This window comes from Aedes aegypti, chromosome 2 (assembly GCF_002204515.2).
Source record: "Aedes aegypti strain LVP_AGWG chromosome 2, AaegL5.0 Primary Assembly, whole genome shotgun sequence".
In the NCBI taxonomy this organism is placed as follows: Eukaryota; Metazoa; Arthropoda; class Insecta; order Diptera; family Culicidae; genus Aedes; species Aedes aegypti.
Window position 1 is genome coordinate 449647079 of NC_035108.1, and position 19486 is coordinate 449666564.

The following is a 19486-nucleotide window of genomic DNA, read 5'->3' on the forward strand; positions in this document are numbered from 1 at the left end:
AACACTACGCTGAGAACCAGGCTCTATCCCAGTGAGGACGTAAATGCCAATAAGAAGAAGAATGCTCCTGAATTGAGTTCACGATTTCGGCCTATCGAAATTCTGTGCGTGGGTTGTGGGATCGAATCCCACCAGTCGATTATATTTTCGTAATGTCAATTTTCTCGATTTCTCAAGGCATATAGTAACTATAGATAAACAGGCTAAGAAGGAGAAGTAGAAAAAGAAGAAGAAGAAGAAGAAGGAAAAAAAATGAAGAAGCAGTTCCGATTGATGCATAATCAATAACGAAGAATCAGCTACCTCCAACAAAAACGCTTAGTTATGTTTCCTTGATGTGGGCTGTAAGGTGTGTACAGTAATTACCAAATGAACACCTCCGTAATTCACTTTGTCCCGAGGGATTTTGTTGACGCTTTGCCTGGCTTAAAGATGCGCTATGAGTAATTTTCTGTTGCCAATTTCAAGCCTAATACACACACTCAATCAGACTACGCGCGTTCGGTAAATTAAATTACCGAACGAATCAGTAATTCACAAGAACACCGATTTTTCGGTAATTCAGCAGCCTCTGACAGCTCATTACAAACAGAACTACCAAATACGGTGAATTCTAGACGATCTGTCAGAAAAATTACCGAATAATCTGTAAATGTTTAGTACCACCGAAAACTGTAAAATATTCAACTGAAGTATCGGTAAAATGTCTATTAGATTACCGACTTCAGTGATTTGAGCGAATGACAGCGTCAATCAATCGTGTACTTTTTTCTCCCGGACGTTGCAGTTAAATTGGTCGTGAAATGAAATTGTGCCAGTATCTCATAGATTTTCTGGGCAGATAATTATGATAGAGGTGAGTTTATGGTAGCGTATAAACAGTTCATCTCTAAACTAAAGTTAATTTTTGCAGTTCTGTTGTCTTCGTCCGCAGCACCCGTTGAAGTTTCCCGTGCGCATCCCGCTGTGCTTCCGACAGAAAATGTGGCATCGATCGTCTATGTATTTATACTGTTTTATATTCCGCTGCAGCTTTCATGAGAATGACTATATATGATGTCTATTTCACGTATAAAATAAAGAAGTACAATCACGAACGTTCATCTTCGTTGTTTTTATTCCATACAAAAAAAAAAACAAGACTCCAAGGAACATAATCTGTGTACCGTGGTTACAGTTCTTCGGTAAGCGATTACCGACAATTCGGTTGTTTTGACAGCTGGGCTAAAAAATGCGGATTACCGAAAGATCTGTAATCGACTCGTTTACCGAACGGATTACCGATCGTTCAGCTGTTGAGATTTCGGTAAATGGATTACCGAATTCGGTAATTTGATCTAAGTGTGCACCGATTCTGTTTTTGCACGGATTTTTTTGCACGGCCGTGAAAAAAAAATGCTATACTTTTTTTTACCAAAACCTTGTTTTTGTATGAAACGTCGAGAAATGGTGTGACATTTTTTTTGCATGGTTTTTACAATTTTAAATTAAAAACTAAATAAAAATTTGTACGGTACGCATCCTTTGTGCAAAAACAGAATCGGGTGAAGTGCCGTAAGTAATTACATTTACAGTCACCCCACAGTTATGGATCAGCTAATGCGGCATCCACAAATTACGTAACGCTCTAGGGGGAAGGGGGAAGAGGCTCAAGTGTTACGGCTCGTACAAAAATTAGAAATTTTTCATATAAAAAGCGTTACGGAGGGGGGGGAGGGGGTCAAAAATTTCCAATTTTAGCGTTACGTAATAAATGGACGCTGCCTAAGAGACGTTTTTTAGAATAAAATATGATTACAAATCATGGTGACCTTGTACAAAACAAAATCACCAAAACAAATTGCCAGGCGAATGGCGAATATAGTTGTTTTCGAGAACACACATAAAAAATCGCGGTTATTTACGAAAAAGTGTTGATTTCGATAGAAATTTCAAACGTTGTCCATCCCACAGATGTGGATCAGTGGAACAGGAGGATCCTTATTAGGGCTGATTCACAAATTTCATAACGCTGAAGGGGGTGGGTGGGTATCCTCAAGATGTTACGGCTCATACAAAAATTGTAGAATATTCATACAAAAAGCGTAAGGAGGGGGTGGGTGGGTGTCAAAAATGGCCATTTTTGGCGTTATGAAAAATGTGAATGAACCCTTATGGATCAAATCGACTCATATTATGGATCAGAACACTATAAAACAGTGAAGCGTATAATACATTTTTGATGATATTGTCGCATTGCTGTTACATTCACATGCAAGAGGTTTCAAAACATTCATTTGTGACATTCAGGTTGCTACTGATACATTCTTACTGCAGCCATGAATGTATTACCTGACATGGATAAGAGTAGCGTGCATTTCTTTTCAGCCTCCCATGAACGTTATGCTGTTGTGGATGACGGGAATGCGAAATGAATGTAAAAAACAATCACGACGCAGCTGCGATCGTAGCGACAACTCTTGATTCCGTTGATTCTGATCCAAATCGAAACTTCAACACAGTTGCGTTTTCACTGCTGCTCAATGGACCGATGCACGAGTACACTATGGATCGATGCACGAGTTCACTTTTTGACGTTTTAGCGGTGCCGTGTTATTTAAGTGATCATGGCAACGAGTGAATTCAGCACCGCTCAAACGTCAAATTAGTGAACTCGTGCATTGGTCCATAGTGGTTTCTGCGCTCGTGTACATACACATTACATGTCACCAACACTACTTAAAAATTGCTGGTGGAAAATATAAAAAAGATCAGCTGTTCCCAGCAAAATCAAATGGCAGTATTTTCAACCAGGAAAATTGCGCATGTGTTCGTGACACCGCTCGGCGAGAGTTCTATTGGAGGAGAGGGCGTTCATTGGAAGCAACAAAAAAGTGGCACAAACGGAGCACCAGGGTTTTTTAGGTTTGCTTCTACACTCTTTATTCGTAGGTTTCTGCTTCGAGCCGTTCTCGCACAAGGTGCTGTCCATAAACAACGTGGTCATCCATGGGGAGAGAAGGGCGGGGGTAGTTTGTTTAACCAAAGATCACGATCGGCACATTTTTTTGTATAGACGAGAAACCGACCGACGAAGGAAGAGGAGTCTAAAAATAGAAAAATAACCCGTGAGTTATGGACGGCCCTCAAGCTGGTGCGGCTGGTTGATACAAGAATGAAAAGAAAAACATATTTCAATCGGTGCACATTGTGAGTGGCACATTATGATAATACAGATTAACGTCTACTACAGTTATTCATTACAACCATGATACATTTATTGCTGACCAAAATATAGTCACAGTCGCGCATGACTTTTGTTTTCAGTATCACATGAAAGTTTTTGTTGCATGAAAGTCATGGTAGTGTATGTGTGATTGTCACGCTCACTACAGTTTTTGACGGTACATTTTGGTTCACTGCTATAAAAGCAATTTATCTGTGAAGTAAACGAATGGTGTGTTAGTGAAAGTATACGTTTCGGCGTTTCTTTCGGAATCGTTGATTCATAACTGTGGTACGGGTTTCAAAGCCCCACAGTTATGAATCAACGATTCTATGAATACGGATAACATTTTATTTCATACGGACGAATACAATATGCTAGAAGATGTTATGATTGATTGCAATGCTGTACAGATTTATGGTTCACGTAGATAAAATGTGTTCTGCGTAATTTTAACTCCATTTGATGAGATATTCTCCGTTTAAGCCAACTTTGATCCATATCTGTGTGCTATCCATAACTGTGGGGTGACTGTACATCATTTCCGTTTCTATTCATTGTCATAAAATGCCTTCAAATTGAAATGCTCCCCATATCTAGAACACGGTTACACGTTTGGCATCGGCAATTTTCCAAATAATAATCACAGGTCTAGATATAAATAAGTTTATTTAAATAAAATGAACTTTGTCTAAAATTTTGATCAGTTTCTTAATTAATTCTAAGTTATTGAAATTACTTAAATATCATGATTGTTTGCCACCATTTCTTTCTAATTTTGAGCAAGCATAAACCCTGTCACACTTTCCGCCTCCCAGTCCAACTAAAATTGCCCGCAAACAGCCTAGAATCGCTCCAGAACTGGTATCCGGGTCGACCATACTACCCGTCAGCCAACTTACGCCCAAACTGAAATAAAACCATTATCAGAACTCAATCCACGTCTTTACCAACTTCAACCCCAACTCACTTCCACACAGAGATCCAATACCCTCTGGCATACTTCAACTCCTTCGACATCTGTTGACTCTCGCAGATCATTCTCTGGGCGCATTGTCCTTCGTCTCGCCTGGCAAACACCGTAGCATCCATCGAATCCAGCACACTCCGAGCGATCTCGTTGATCTCCCTCAACCGCGCACTCTCCATATCCAGCAGAGATCTGGCGGTCCTCCGGCGTACTTCCACCGACCCATCCCCATCCATATCGCCATCAATCGGAATCATCATCATATTGGCATCGGTTTTGGTCATCGTAATGCACATGATCACCTGCAGGATGAACATTCCGAACGAGAGGAACGCCAGTGTGGTCAGGGCAATATCGAACAGGTCCTTCAAGCCCAACCCCTTGCCGATGCTCTTTTCTTCGATTCCAATTGACGTGTGGTAGGAATAATCGCCACGGGCTTCATTGTATGGGGCTTCTCCTTGGAGAAGCTCGTATTGGTTCTGGACTTGGCTTTGGGCCGGTTGAGGAGCATATGCGGCTTGTGCTGGATTGGGATGCTGATAAGGGTTCGGGTTGTACGGTGCGCGTTGTTGCTGATAGGGATTGTAATGGCCGTTGTAAGGTAGTGGAGCCTGTTGCATGGTTTGAGGGTCGGGATGGTGAACGGCATATCCTGTAATGACTCCTTCGTCGAAGTACTCTTCCTCACCGGTTCGGGGATCTGGAATCGGAGCTGTTACATCTGTGCGGTGGTTGGAGTAATCCGTGCCGTTGATGGATGTCGAGGGCGAGAGATAGTTACGGTATATATCGTCCAATGTTGTAGATCTGTAATTTAATTGTTCGCTTTTATATATTATGTCAACATAAAAAAAAACAAACGGTAAAAATTTACTTTGACAACCAATCGACGTAACCTGAGGAACCTTGATCGAAGAGCATTGCGTCCTTGGACAGGGAGTTGCTGTTGTCCGTAGCGATCATACCAGTTCCAACTCGCCTCGAAATTCCGAACGAGCCTGGAATCACTTCCGACATGATCTGATTGGCGACGAAGCCGTTGCACAGATAACTGTTGATCATTTTTCTGCGAGAAAGCTCAAGATAAGATCTTCATTTGAACTCCAGTTGATCAGTGACATACCTATGAAATCCCATCGTGGAAAACGCCGTACTAAACGTACCATCCTTTCGAGTCAAATCCGTTAGATTATTTGCAGGACTGACATTCGGCTCTGTCTCAGTCCTTCCTTCGGCGGGTAGATCTTCCGAATCCGGTGGCCCCTCTAACATCAAAAAGCTTGCTGGCATAAGTTTTTCGTTCAGAATATCGTTAATGTCGATGGTAAAAACACTCGGTTCCATTCCTTTCGCACTACACTTTCCATTTAGCAAAACCAACAGTGCAATCGAAATTCCAAAAATCATCTTGGCCGGAGAGTTTACTCACAACCGTTCGGGTAAACTGCAAGGTACTAAATGATGCACCCATCATTCAGAAGAAACATGCAGCAAAATTATTGTAACAGTTTCGCATGCAAAACGATTTATGAGGCCCACCATCGCACTATGGGCACAAACCTATGTTTGTTGGCCAAAACCTATAGCGCTTTGGAGATGTATCTTGGAGATTTGATGTCTTCGGTGAATTATCTTGGGTAAATTAGAGCTTCATATTGATGATTATAGAATTTGATCTACACTCCAACCTCTTTTTACAACCGTTTTTTTACCTACGATTCTTTTTCCGACCACTTTTTTACGACCGAAATTCAGATTAACGGCCGTTTTTATTAATGATCATTATCTTAAAAATTTAACAAAATAGAGGATCAAGATGTTCAGCAAAATTGTTCAGTAGTTCAAGGGCTAACATATGGTGGTCATTGAATTGCGGAATTCTGCCACTAAGTGGCGTTAGTGAGCATAGAAATTTTGTTTCGCGAATATTTTTTCTCTTCGGATATCTAATATCACTTAGAAAGATTAGATCTATGCTCATTAGCGCTGCCTGGTGGCCAAATCTCGAATCTCTTGGCTTTTATAATTATAGTCCTTGAGCTACTGAACAACTTTGTCGAAGACGCCATCTTTTTAAGTGGTCAGGATCCTGAGATATCCGCAAAACAATAGTTGCATGCACACTTGTACTGCCTGGTGGCGCAATTTCACTTAAGCAGTGTTGCCAGCTACGAAAAAAATTTTGAACCCTTAATGAAAAACTGAATTACAGTTAAAGAGTATTGCTATGTTGCTAAGCATTGTATTTTTCTGTTCCGCTTAAGTTTGATGGTATTGATCTTTACTTTATTCTTCTTAAACAGTGTTGCCAGCCACATGAACATTTGTGATTCGGCCGACTGTATGGCACGCAACAATTTCACCGTAATCCGTAATTTTTTTTAAGTGTGTAGTGAGCATGAATCTTTTGTTTTGCGGATATTTCAGGATCCTGGCCACTTAGAAAGTTGGCGCCCTCGGCAAATTTGTTCAGTAGCTCAAGCGCTATCATTACAAGAGCTATGAGGTTCAAAATTTCGCCACCAGGCGGCGCTAGTGAGCCAGTTGTTCAGTAGCTCAAGGACCATCATTATAACCGCTATGAGGTTCAAATTTTGCCGCCAGGCGGCGCTAGTGAGAATGAAACTTTTGTTTTGCGGATATCTCAGGATCCTGGCCACTTAGAAAGATGGCGCCTTCGGCAAAGTTGTTCAGTAGCTCAAACGCTATCATTATAAAAGTTATGAGATTCGAAATTTTGCCTCCAGGTGGCGCAGAACAAAAGTTTCATGCTCACTAGCATCGCCTGGTGGCAAAATTTTGAATCTCTTAGCTTTTATAATGATAGTCCTTGAGCTACTAAACAACTTTGCAGAAGACGCCATCTCTCTAAGTGGTCACGATCCTGAGCTATCCGCAAAACAATTATATGCTCACTAGCGCCGTCTGGTGGCAAAATTTTGAAGCTCATTGCTTTTATAATGATAGTCCTTGAGCTACTGAACAACCTTGTCGAAGACGCCATCTTTCTAAGTGGTCAGGGTCCTAGGATAACCGCAAAACAAAAGTTTCATGCTCACTGCCGCCTTCTGGCAAAATTTTGAACTTCATAGCGTTTATAATGATGGTCCTTGAGCTACTGAACAACTTTGCCGAAAAGGCCATCTTTCTAAGTGGTCAGGATCCTGAGCTATCCGGCTAACAAATAATCTATGCTCATTAGCGCTGCCTGGTGGCCAAATCTCGAATCTCTTGGCTTTTATAATTATAGTCCTTGAGCTACTGAACAACTTTGTCGAAGACGCCATCTTTTTAAGTGGTCAGGATCCTGAGATATCCGCAAAACAATAGTTGCATGCACACTTGTACTGCCTGGTGGCGCAATTTCACTTAAGCAGTGTTGCCAGCTACGAAAAAAATTTTGAACCCTTAATGAAAAACTGAATTACAGTTAAAGAGTATTGCTATGTTGCTAAGCATTATATTTTTCTGTTCCGCTTAAGTTTGATGGTATTGATCTTTACTTTATTCTTCTTAAACAGTGTTGCCAGCCACATGAACATTTGTGATTCGGCCGACTGTATGGCACGCAACACTTTCTTCAACTTTGGTGAACATTCGGTATCGTTATCTCGTTAATTTTTTTGGTATTTGCATATCACACCCCCATAAATATTACCAAAATATTAAAACTTGAACGGCCATTTTGGAAAGTTCTTCAACTTTGCCGAATATATCGAATCAGTATTTCCGCATCTAGACGTTGCATTTTTCAAAAACATTATTATATGCCTGATATTTTTTACGACCGATTTTTCTTACGACCCCCCGATAACGGTCATAAAAAGAGGTTGGGGTGTACATAACTAACTTACAACTTATCTAGATCTATTCAATATTTTTATATCTTCATAGCAAAAACTATCTTGTGTTAAGTTGTTCATTGAAATGTTTCTGACAACTGTTACGAGGACACCAATGTATGCTACAAAATTTTTGTGAATGACTATTTGAATTAGAAACAAAAAGAACATGTAAAAGTTTTTGACTGTTTTCTACGTGGAAATATTCGATAAAATTTTTTCATCATCCTTTTGTCAAAATTCTTCATTCTCAAACTATTTGCTACGAAATTTTACTATATTTTGTTATTTCATCGATTATTTATATACTTATTAGGACAAAAATGCGTCCGGATTATTTCTATGAACACCGTTGCAAAAGAAAGCTTTTTTGCATCACCAGAGCGCTGAAGATTTGGCCAACCAAAGTACGTTTCTGCCCCATAGTGCATCGTATGCAGTCTGTGAAAATCATGCTGCATGTCTCGCTAACTTTTCCAACCCAGTGCGTTTGTCGCCACTTTCATGTTTGTTCGCTACATTCTATTTTCAATTTAACGGATTCATCCATCCACTTGCTTTTTGCTGATTCTATCCATTTCGTTTCAGACCCATGTGATTGCGATACAATAACGCAGCCCGAGAATGTTCTCCAATAACAAGGTGGCCTACAAACGGCTTAACGTTCAGCGAATACCTGAAAAATCTATCGTCTTAAAACTAGTCATCCCCCTCATCGTTGCATTCTTTGTGATATTTTGCATCATAGGACTACTCTCTCCACGACCCTCCAATGAAAGATGGTACGAACAAAGTAAGGATACTCAACTACTTTCCAATGACTCCGTACTAATAGAAACGTTAAAGTAAGTTAGGAATGCTTCATTTTCCAAAAACGGTCCACAGGAAAAATCACAATTTTTAAATTAGACATCTCTTAAATTGCAAATCCGTAGATGCCCACTCCCGGATAGAGACGCGAGGCAATTACTATGTGCTGAAAAACTTCATTAGCCCCAAACGGCCACAGGAGTGCCATGACAGCATCACTTACACCACCCACGGGGATTATCGATTCCTGGACAATGTTGTTCCGCTTCTGGACCGATGGCAGGGTCCGCTCAGTTTGGCAGTTTACGCCCCGGGAGAGGAGTTCGGGATTGCCGTTGAATCGTTGCGGTATCTGATTTATTGCGACCGGCAGTCCTATCTGGTGGAGGAGTATGCGGCGGTGCACCTGTACTTTGATTTTGAGCGGATGCCGCCCAAACAGGTGAGTTTTTTTTTTTGGGAAACTTAACAGGAAGTCGAGTTATTCGGATAAGTGGAAAATAGTAAAACAAAAATGGGGCCCAGATAGCAGTAACGGTAAACGCGCAGCTATTCAGCAAGACCAAGCTGAGGGTCGTGGGTTCGAATCCCGCCGGTCCAGGACCTTTTCGGGTTGGAAGTTTTCTCGACTTCCCAGGGCAAAGAGTATCTTCGTACCTGCCACACGATATACGCATGCAAAAATGATCATTGGCACAGTAAGCTCTCAGTTAATAACTGTGGAAGTGCTCACAAGAACACTAAGCTGAGAAGCAGGCTCTGTCCCAGTGGGGACGCCAGAAAGAAGAATAAGAAGAAGTAAAACAAAAAACAAAATATTGTATTGTATTGATGTATTTTGTACAACACTGGCGGGAAACCTAGCTTATCGTTCACAACATCACCTTGGTGGGTAACATGATCACCGAAAGGTTGGTTTAAGGTGAAACATCTCGGAATCCAAAGATGGCCGGCACAATGGCCGACTTGTGCCCCTACTCACGTTTTCAAAGGCACGAAACTGGAGAAATAGTTGGCAAATGTTTCTGATCTTCTTATTTTAAGCTTTCTGCTAGTGCACAAAGCCAAAATAAAAAGTGCACTGTTGTCGGATGCTTTCTTCGCGAGATTTGTGCCTTTGAAGTTTTAGTCCAATCTTAGAAATTGATTCCAAACTGTTTCACCTTAAGCATCAGGACAAATGTTTATTTATTTATTTATTTTTTAAATATATTTATCATCCTAATATGATACACCTATATCCTAGATAGAATTGATTTGGAAATATCAACATATAACATTCCATTCTTTGCCAAAAATTATTGCTCATCGAACCCTTCCACCTTCCATCATATTTTGAATACTGGGTATGTCGTATGTAGAGTTGAGGTATCCTGTGATTCATCTTTCATAGCCACATATCGTTTTTCTGCACACCAACATAGAGCTTGAAGGTTCTCTAGTATATCATTTATTTATTTGGGTCTACATCAATTAACTTGATAAAACCTCGCCAATTCGACGGATTTGACGCGAACATCATCTTTTACAGGGCTGTTGTCCAGCATTCTTGTAACATGCCCTGCCCATCGAATCCTTCCAGCTTTTGCTTCATCCTTCGCCGCCACTCACCATTCTCCTACACGCCGCCGAACATCGGCCTAAGCACCCGACGTTCGAATTTGGGTTGCAGGTCCTTCTCAAGCATAGTCCACGTTTCACCTCCGTAGAGGACTACCTATCTAATGAGCGTTTTGTACATCGAGCATTTGGTGCGGGGTGAATCTTTCTTGACCGCAGTTTCTTCTGGAGGCCCGATTTTTACAGATGATACGCCTTCATATTTCACGACTAGCGTTGTTGTCAGACATCAGAAATGATCCCAGATAGACGAACCCGTTGCTTGTCGCCATTGTCAATTGCTTGTCGCCATGTCAATCCGACCCATCGCTTGGAATTTAAATTTTTTTGATGTCAACTTTTGTCTGCTGTCAAAATATACACTTCAGTACTCACTGAAGCAAAATTTCATTTGTATTTATGGAATTTTTACAGCAAAATGTTAATATTTAGGTGTCCACTTTCTTAATTGAACAGTCCTTATGGGCCTTTGGGTAAAAAAAGGTCAAAGGTCTCTCAAAATTTCAACGCTATTGGTTGCGCCAACAGCTGGCGCATTCAATTCAAAGTTTGTATGGGATGTTCGTATCAAATATATTGAAAATTGTCCCTTTGTCACTGTTTTATTCTGTATACTAGCTGATCGCGTTCAATTGGGCCCAGAATGACAAATTCGCTAGTTGATACCCTAACGAACATAATTGCAGAAGGTTATACCTGGATTTACGCTCATTTTCATTAACATTTCTGATATTGAAAGTTAGGCTTAAATAAGTACTCCCCTACAGTCACATATATGCATGCGTCTTGCGCAGCAGCTCGCCCAGCGTCATAGGCAGCCTTGTCGTCGTAAATTTTGAGCTTCTTAGTCGGCCCTTTTAGAGGGGGGCGTTACTATAACCCATAGGGCGCTTCTACTTCCAAGAGTTATAGGGGCGTTTCATAAGAAAATTTTTGCAGATACTTCAATATTTGGAACATTCACAAGAGAATCAGTATGCATTTAGACGATTGTGTTCCAATCCAATTAAAATAGGGATCGAAGAGATCTCCTAAGCTTCACCATTGTTTAGTTCAAAAACTAGGTCTGAGAATTTAACACAAATTATTTTAACAGATGTACGACATCTCTATATGTCAATGTTATACAAGAAGTACTCAAATTCAGAAAAAGTGTTATAGTTTCTTAATGAATTGAATTTAGCAAAAATTATCGAATTATTTTACAGGAAAAACATTTAATAACTCGCTGGAACTGTTTCATACAACAAAACTTACCGGCATCATCTTTCTTTCTGGCGTAACGTTCCTACAAAAACAGAGCCAGTTTTTTATCTTCTCATGATAAGGAAATTGTGAAACGCAAATTATGAGCGTAAAATTTAGTAGAATCGACGTGTTGTATTTTTTTTTTGAACTTCTGGTTCCAAAAATAATTCGATAATTTTTAGAAGGCTGATACGTGACCGATATTTACTGATATTATCGTTTCATTTGTTAAACACAGCTCAAATTGATAACAACATTATTCATTACTGAAAATTAAGAACCGGTTTGTATGAACATTTTTGCCACCACCTGACGTTTTAATAAACGATCATGAGCATGATTGACCGCCCGCAGATGCTTCTCCGTTATTGCAAGAACAGCTGTACTTACACGCTACAGACGCTACTCGAGATCAGTAGCATCCTCAATGTGTAAGTACTGGTGCTCTCATTATTATAATAAACAATAGCGGCGCCGGCTGGGTGCGAATGCAGGTCAATTTGGGATGAGAGAGAAATGTTGACGTGTTACTTACTTTATGGAAGCCGAAGAGTCCTCTGCACTTCCACAAGTAAACACTGGGAGTTTGGATATGGGGAAGGTATTCGTTTTGGTAAACGATAAAGATATAATTTTAAATGAATGCGTCTAATCCAGGGTTTCTCAACCGGTGGTCCGCGGACCCCCAGGGGGCCGTGACGACTTTCCAGGGGGTCCGCGAAGCCTTTGTAAATGTACGCCGTGCTCTTTGGTCAATGAGTAGATGTAAGGAGTATCTAATTTAAATTGCTTTACTTGAGTTCATTAATACCGAATTGCAGGTTTGTGTGCGTCCTTTAATGTAATTGAAAGCCAGGTATTTCCTTAACTGTGTTATTTAAATATTATATCAGTACGAACTTCAAAATGAAACTTAGATCATTCCTGGAGGTATCAACAACATAAGATTCATTTTTTCTTTCTTGCAAGATTTGACCAAAAATGTTTATCACTAACCTCGTTTTCCAGAAATTATTTTCACTTTTCACTCAAAATATTGGCGGAATATTCATTAATCTATCAGCACGATTTTTTTATAAGATTTTACAATAATATCAACAGTTGTTGCGAAGTTTTGTAGTAGTTTCTGGTGACATTACTAATTGTCGATGGTTTCCTCATAAAAAATTAGCTTGTTTCATAAAATTTGAATAGCAGCTTCCGGAGCTGATTGAGGCTACCAACCATTTTTTTAAGACAATTTACACCGTCTTCAACCAAAGGCTGCACAGACTGAACGATCACTAACATTAGGCAACGGACAACACGAAACACCCAATAGCACAGCGATGACTTTTTCGTTTGACGAAAAATTTTCACCGACTATAGTGGGAATCGAACCCACACCTCGTGGTACAATACGCTTAAGCGACTGATGCTGATAATCGCACAGCTACGAAGTTCCTGTTGTGGCTTTGTTGGATTACTGAAAAACCTTGAAGAAAATCCTAGGAAATATTCAATTTTTTTCGAAAATCTTCTACGAAGATTCTTGAAGCAATCTCCAACAAGCTCGACTACCATGATTGCGAGATTCTGTATTTCCACGAACATTTTTACATTGGTAAAATATATTTTGGAGGTAAATTAAAGCTCGTTTTCATGTAACAATGGTCAAAATGAGAGATTTATGATTATTTAAAACATCGTATTTAGAAGATCTAGGCCTCCAATTCGTATTTTGTTCAGTTCAAAATTGTACTTGGTAGACTCCTGGCCAATTTTCTACTGAAGTTTCCCACAGGATCATGACCGAGTTCTTGCATTACGGTGCAATGTTTGAGTTTGTCTGCCACAGATATTGCCAGAAGGATCCAATTGATATTTTTGGTGCTTAACTAGATCATTCACGAAAATCCCGCAAGATATATCTCTTTCAGTTTGATTCTTAATTTGAGCATTGTTCATTTAAGTTACACTATGTGCAAATCTTTCGATTTCATAAGCTTCGATTTCAAGTTCATCTACTATCAGGGGTCCGCAAGATGTTTGTAGACCTTCTAAGGGGGTCGCAACTTCAAAAACGTTGAGAACCACTGGTCTAATCGATATTACTCGATAAACGCATTGAACGCCCAACAAGTGTTCGTCACTCGCCCCCACAGAAGCAAGCGACAAGATCAAAGGATCAAACACTACTAACAAATCACTGAACTTTTTAACTGCTACGCGACCGACGCGCGTTATTTTTGATCCTGCCTTCATCGCCCGCCCCGCAGGAGCAAGCGTCAAGGTCGAAGGATCAAACACAACTCCCACCTGACGTTTTAATAAATAACGATAAGATATGATTAGAAAAATATTGAGTAAGGTCAGATCTCTAAACATTTTTTCTTAATTCTAGAATCATTACAACAACATTCATGATTTACGACTTCATCATTTTCAGGCATGATTGAAATATTATAAGCGACTGAAAACAAATTCTCAACGGGGTTAGTGCTGAGATTCATGCACAATTTTTTACAAGGTCAAATTGCATTAGTGTATCTTACACACTTAAAAAATACAGATCACTGTAAAATTATACCGCAACCGCAACAGCTGAAGGCTTGGTGAAAAAATCACCGAACGATCTGTAAAATCCCTGAATAAAATCATTAAGAAAAACTGGGAAACGGCTCGACCGGGAATCGAATTACTGACCTACCAATCAGAAAGCAGGCTTGCTACCACTAAACCAGCTTTCACTGCTTATAAGTGATGTGCAAAAACTGAAACAAAAAGAGCTCGTACCTGCCAGAGCGGCTGTCAAACGATTTGACAGAAGTTGGGTAAAAATAATGCTGTTACCGAACTGTTCGTTAGTATTTCACAGGGTTATAGTAAATTTGTTTGTTTCACGGCTTTTTTCCGGTATACTAGTAGATTTCACGGATGTTGTCAGTAAAATAAATGACTTCACAGAAAAATCTGTAATTTTGTTGTTTACAGTTAAAATTCGGTGATTTATTTGACAGGATACTGCGATTTATTCCAAATGTGCACAACTGCCCCATACACTAATGTTTCAGTACGTCAGTTGACGTACCGCGTAGAAAACCGCGTTATTCTAAAAAACGACGTAAACAAGTTTTAATGTTCTTCGAAGTTTTATGTTATTTTGTTTTAATGTAGAATACTGTTATGCATAGAAAAAAATCTGGCGCAGGTTTTTCACTTCGTTTTTCGTAAAACAACCGCTCAAAAATAAACATCGTGAAAAATATAACTGTATTCATAACTAATTTTTCTAGTTTTTAAACTGGTTTCATTAAATTCAGAAATAACACAAATGCTGCTTCAAAATTGTCTTCAAAATTTCAATATTCTTTCAACAACTCGTACAGTTATTTGCATGTGGATCAACGAGGACTCCTGCGTTTCTTCAAAGCAATTAAGGGTTATCCTTAAACCACATTGAAGGAATAGTAGTCAAACAAGTTCATCAAAGAAAGGACATTTTCTTCTATTACTCATTAAGAAGAAATTCGCGCTTGAATTCGCCTACAGGTGCATACCATAATCGCCCTGCAGGACAACGATTTTGAACTTATCAGCATCATGAAATAATATAACCTTACGTAGATCCTTGTGCAATGAAATGCAACAATATATCCACAAAAGTTTGAACTGTATTAAGACGTTAACATGTTCATGACCTCAGAAAAAACTCCGTGAGATAAGAACAAATTATTCCACAGCGATGCAGCGCGTTGGTATAGTTTGTACATTTTTAATTGATATTCTGCAGGGCGTTGAGATGCACTTGGTTTCACCAAAATCTACGTAAGATAAGACTATATTATTGGAGGGCGCTGATACAGCTCGGACATTTCAATTGTTGTGCAACAGGGCGTTAAGATGCACCACATCTACATGAGACAAGGTCAATGTATTTCGGAGCGTTGATGTAGCTTGACAAATTTGATTGATATCATACTGTGCGTTAAGATGCAGCTGATCTAAATAGGATAACATATTATTGCTGTAGGGTTCTGGAACAGCATAGATTTTTCTATTGTTAAAGGGTGTTAAGGTTCTATTTAGAATCGGTGTTTACAAAGTTGAAACAGAAATTTTCTCACGAACAGACAAAAATTGTAAAACAACAAAAACGTCTGTTGATCATAGGTATTTTTTGTTTTTCTTGATTTGTCGAACATTAGAATAATAACTGCTTATTCAGTTTTAACAAATGATCGATTCTTACTGGAGCCTCAATTAAATCTACGAAAAATAAGATCAATTTATTTCAGGGCGTTGATACAGTTTGAATTATTCAATTGATATGTTAGAGGGCTATAATATACATCAGACTTGCATGGGAAAAGGTCAAATTACCCCAGGGCGTTGATACAGCTTGACAATTTCTTTCGATATCATACAAGGCATCCAGATGCACCTTATTTAAATAAGATAAGGTTAAATTTGTTCGGGCGTTGAAAAAGATTGGAATTTATAATTGATGTCCGAAAGGGCGTTAATATGTCTGGATCTACGTGAAATAAATCAAATTACTGGAGAGCGTTGGTACATGTTATCACATTTCTTTTGCTGTCATACAAGACAATACAATACAAGACAAAACATATACAAGTTCATATGCACCTGATATTGATAGGTAAGGTGAAATAACTCCAGGGCGTTGATACCACTAAAAATTTTCTATCGATGTCCTACGGGGCGGTAAGATGCACCTCATCATACATAAGATAAGATCAATTACTTCAGGGCGTTGATACAGCTTATAATTTTCAATTGATGTCCTAGAGGGCGTTAAGATGCACCTGATCCAAATGGGATATGGTAAAATTTCTTCGGGACGTTGATAGAGTTTGAAATTGTCAAATGTGGAAAAAGTTAAATTACTCCTGGTAGTTGGTAGATCATGGCAATGTCTATTGATGTCATACAGGGTGTTAAAATGTATATGATCTTCGTGTGGTATATCACAATAGATCAATTAATGGTCGCAGTGGTTCAAATCCCAACAAAAAAAATGTATATGATCTTAGTAGGATAAAGTCACATTTCAAAATGCACTTAATCTTAATGAGATCGTGTTAATTTTCTCCAGGACGTTGATACAGCTTGGAATTTTAAATTGATGCCATAAAGGGCGTAACAATCACCGGATCTACGTGAAACAAGGTAAAAATACTCCAGGGCGTTGATATATCTTGACAATTTCATTGATGTCATACAGGGCGTTAAGATGCACCTGTTTTAAAAAGGATAAGGACAAATTATTCCAGGGCGTTGATAGATTTTTAAATTTTATATTGATGTCCTACAGGGCGTTAAGATGACACTGATTTGCATGCAAAAGGTCATATAACTCCAGGGCGTTGATACAGGCATGATTTTTTTTATTGACATCTTAAAGAGCGTCTGATTGTATCTGATTTCGCAAAAATCTATCGCATTGCTTACATTTTTTATTAATTTGGATGAAAATTGTAAAAAAAAATCTAAGAAAATCTTCTTAGTCGTCGACTAAGCGCGACTAAGCAGGACGACAGGGCTGGTCATAGGTGGCTATGATGCGCCTAGTGGTAACCATCATGCCATGTTGAAGAAATACAGAGCAGTATTGCAGATCTTCTTCAAATGGGTAAAACACCAATTTCATCAATTTTTATCATGATACAACCGTCTACAATATTGTTTGCTATGGTATCAAGTAGTGTTTTTGACATTCTGGGTTCAATTGAACGCGATCAACAATTTTCCTGAACCAAACAGTAGATGATGTACTGTTTCCCATATGTTTGAGCTGGAAATCCCATATTAAATTCAATTCAAATGCGCCAGCTCATGGAACGACCAAATGAGCTGGAAATTTCTGGAAGTCTTCTACCCCTAAAGAATAATTCTGGGGATGGGCCCCGTGGGATTATACAACTTTATTTTTCTTCCATACTGAGCTAGGCCAGTCTACTTTTGAGCTGTCGCATGATGGAACTATATGATGGTTTGAAAATGCTCACAGGACACCCTACCGGAACCGATTGCGGAAGACTCCGACCAAATCCGGCCAAACCTAATTGTTGGTCCTTTTGATGCCCTTGTAAATCGGAATGAAAACCCATGAAATTTTAACAGTCGTACTATACATGCATATGAACTGCTGAAAATGATGTGCCAGATCCTTCTGAAACAGGTTTCAGATGCCCTTGTGCCATTGTGCCGAGAATAGTCACACTCACAAAAAATATGTCCTAATTTATTTTTCATATGAAGCTAAAAGAACGAAAATCGGTGCCATGGGTCATTTTGACCCTTAATGCGTAATGTGTAACTTTTTCTTAATGCATTAGGTTTGAATATGAAAATTCCCAGGGAAGTCAAGGAAATTTCCACTACGAAAACATCCTGGACTGACCGGGACTCGAAATCAGGCTTTCTGTAAGCCGCGGACTTTAACAACTCGGCAAAGAAAGGTCCGATACTCGATTAATCTCGAGTAGATATGTCAAAATCGAGGAAGATCTCAAGTAATATTTTTAATACAGGTTTGATTCATATTATGGACACTTAGGGCCTTTGTAAAGTATAACCGATTGAAAAGCATATAAATTGATACCTGTGCGTTATCAGGCTTTTGAAACACTTAACTTCAAAATGGTGGACGAAGATTTGGATTCCACAATATGAATTACCTAAAATAAATAGATATTAATGATCTTTCCATGATTCTTATACCGGACGCAACCTCACATTTGCTTCATTTCACGGACACCTTGTTTCGAATTCCGAACAGCTCCCGAAAAGCAAAACTTAAATAGTTAAATTATAAATTAAACTCCCGCATTCGTAAGAGCAACGACAAAACTAGTTGCGCATTATAAATGTTCATGAATTGCTATTTTTAATTATTATTAAAATGCGCCTGAAAGTTGGGAAATTTTGAAACATTTCAATTGAAAGCTTTCCCATACAATGTAAATTGTCCGGAATTATAGGCTGTCCGGAATTTCAACCAGAACGGTAGTATGGTAATACAATTTGTAATCATTTCCCATGTCTGTACCAATTCCAGATCCAATTCTACAGTGACCTTCTTCAGACACCGCTGAACTGCCACTCTGACAACGTGACATCCACTCTTCCATCACTTGAAAATCCTTCCAATCACACCTATCCAGTGAACGTCGGACGCAACATTGCCCGAGATGCCGCGCGAACGCATTTCATCCTGGCAAGTGACATCGAGCTCTACCCCAATCCGGGATTCATCGAAATGTTCCTACAAATGGTGGCCCAACCTGCGTATCGGTACACCCTGGACATGCCCAGTGTCTACGTTTTGCCCGTTTTCGAGGTAGATAGCTATTCGTCCGTTCCCGAAGACAAGATTGAACTGCTGCAAATGCTGAAAACCGGCGAAGCCATAATGTTCCACGAGAAGATCTGTCCCAAGTGCCACACGGTGCCCAACTACGATGAGTGGTTGAGAGTCGTCAAAACGGATCGAACGATGGACATTCTATCGACGGCTAAGCGTGAGGGACGTTTCGACCTCTGGGAACCCATTTACGTGGGAACCAAACGGGAGCCACAGTATCAGGAACGGTTGAACTGGGAGGGAAAATTCGACAAGATGACACAGGTTCGTTGTTGATTGACTCGTTGAAGTCTTTTAACGCTGCTTTTACAAACAGGGGTAAACTGTGCTATATCTCAGCTGATAACACAGCGGAACAAGTTTTGGTCTCAAACACCGAAGAATCTCTTTTCACTTCATTTCATATTGCAGAATCTATC

At 39.4% G+C, this 19486-nt stretch overlaps 1 protein-coding gene across 2 annotated transcripts in view; it reads left to right on the top strand.

The window, feature by feature from the left end:
• LOC5575525 (beta-1,4-glucuronyltransferase 1) overlaps window positions 1-19486 on the top strand; it is a 29395-nt gene that overhangs the window by 9345 nt on the left and 564 nt on the right. The window contains exons 2-4 of one of the 2 annotated variants that reach the window (XM_021848023.1): window positions 8609-8813; window positions 8956-9272; window positions 18762-19331. In XM_021848023.1, the coding sequence (XP_021703715.1) occupies window positions 8645-8813; window positions 8956-9272; window positions 18762-19331 (1056 nt within the window). In that variant the 5' untranslated portion in view covers window positions 8609-8644. Of the gene's footprint in view, window positions 1-8608; window positions 8866-8929; window positions 9273-18761; window positions 19332-19486 lie in introns of both variants that reach the window. The other variant, XM_021848022.1, reaches the window with a different exon arrangement.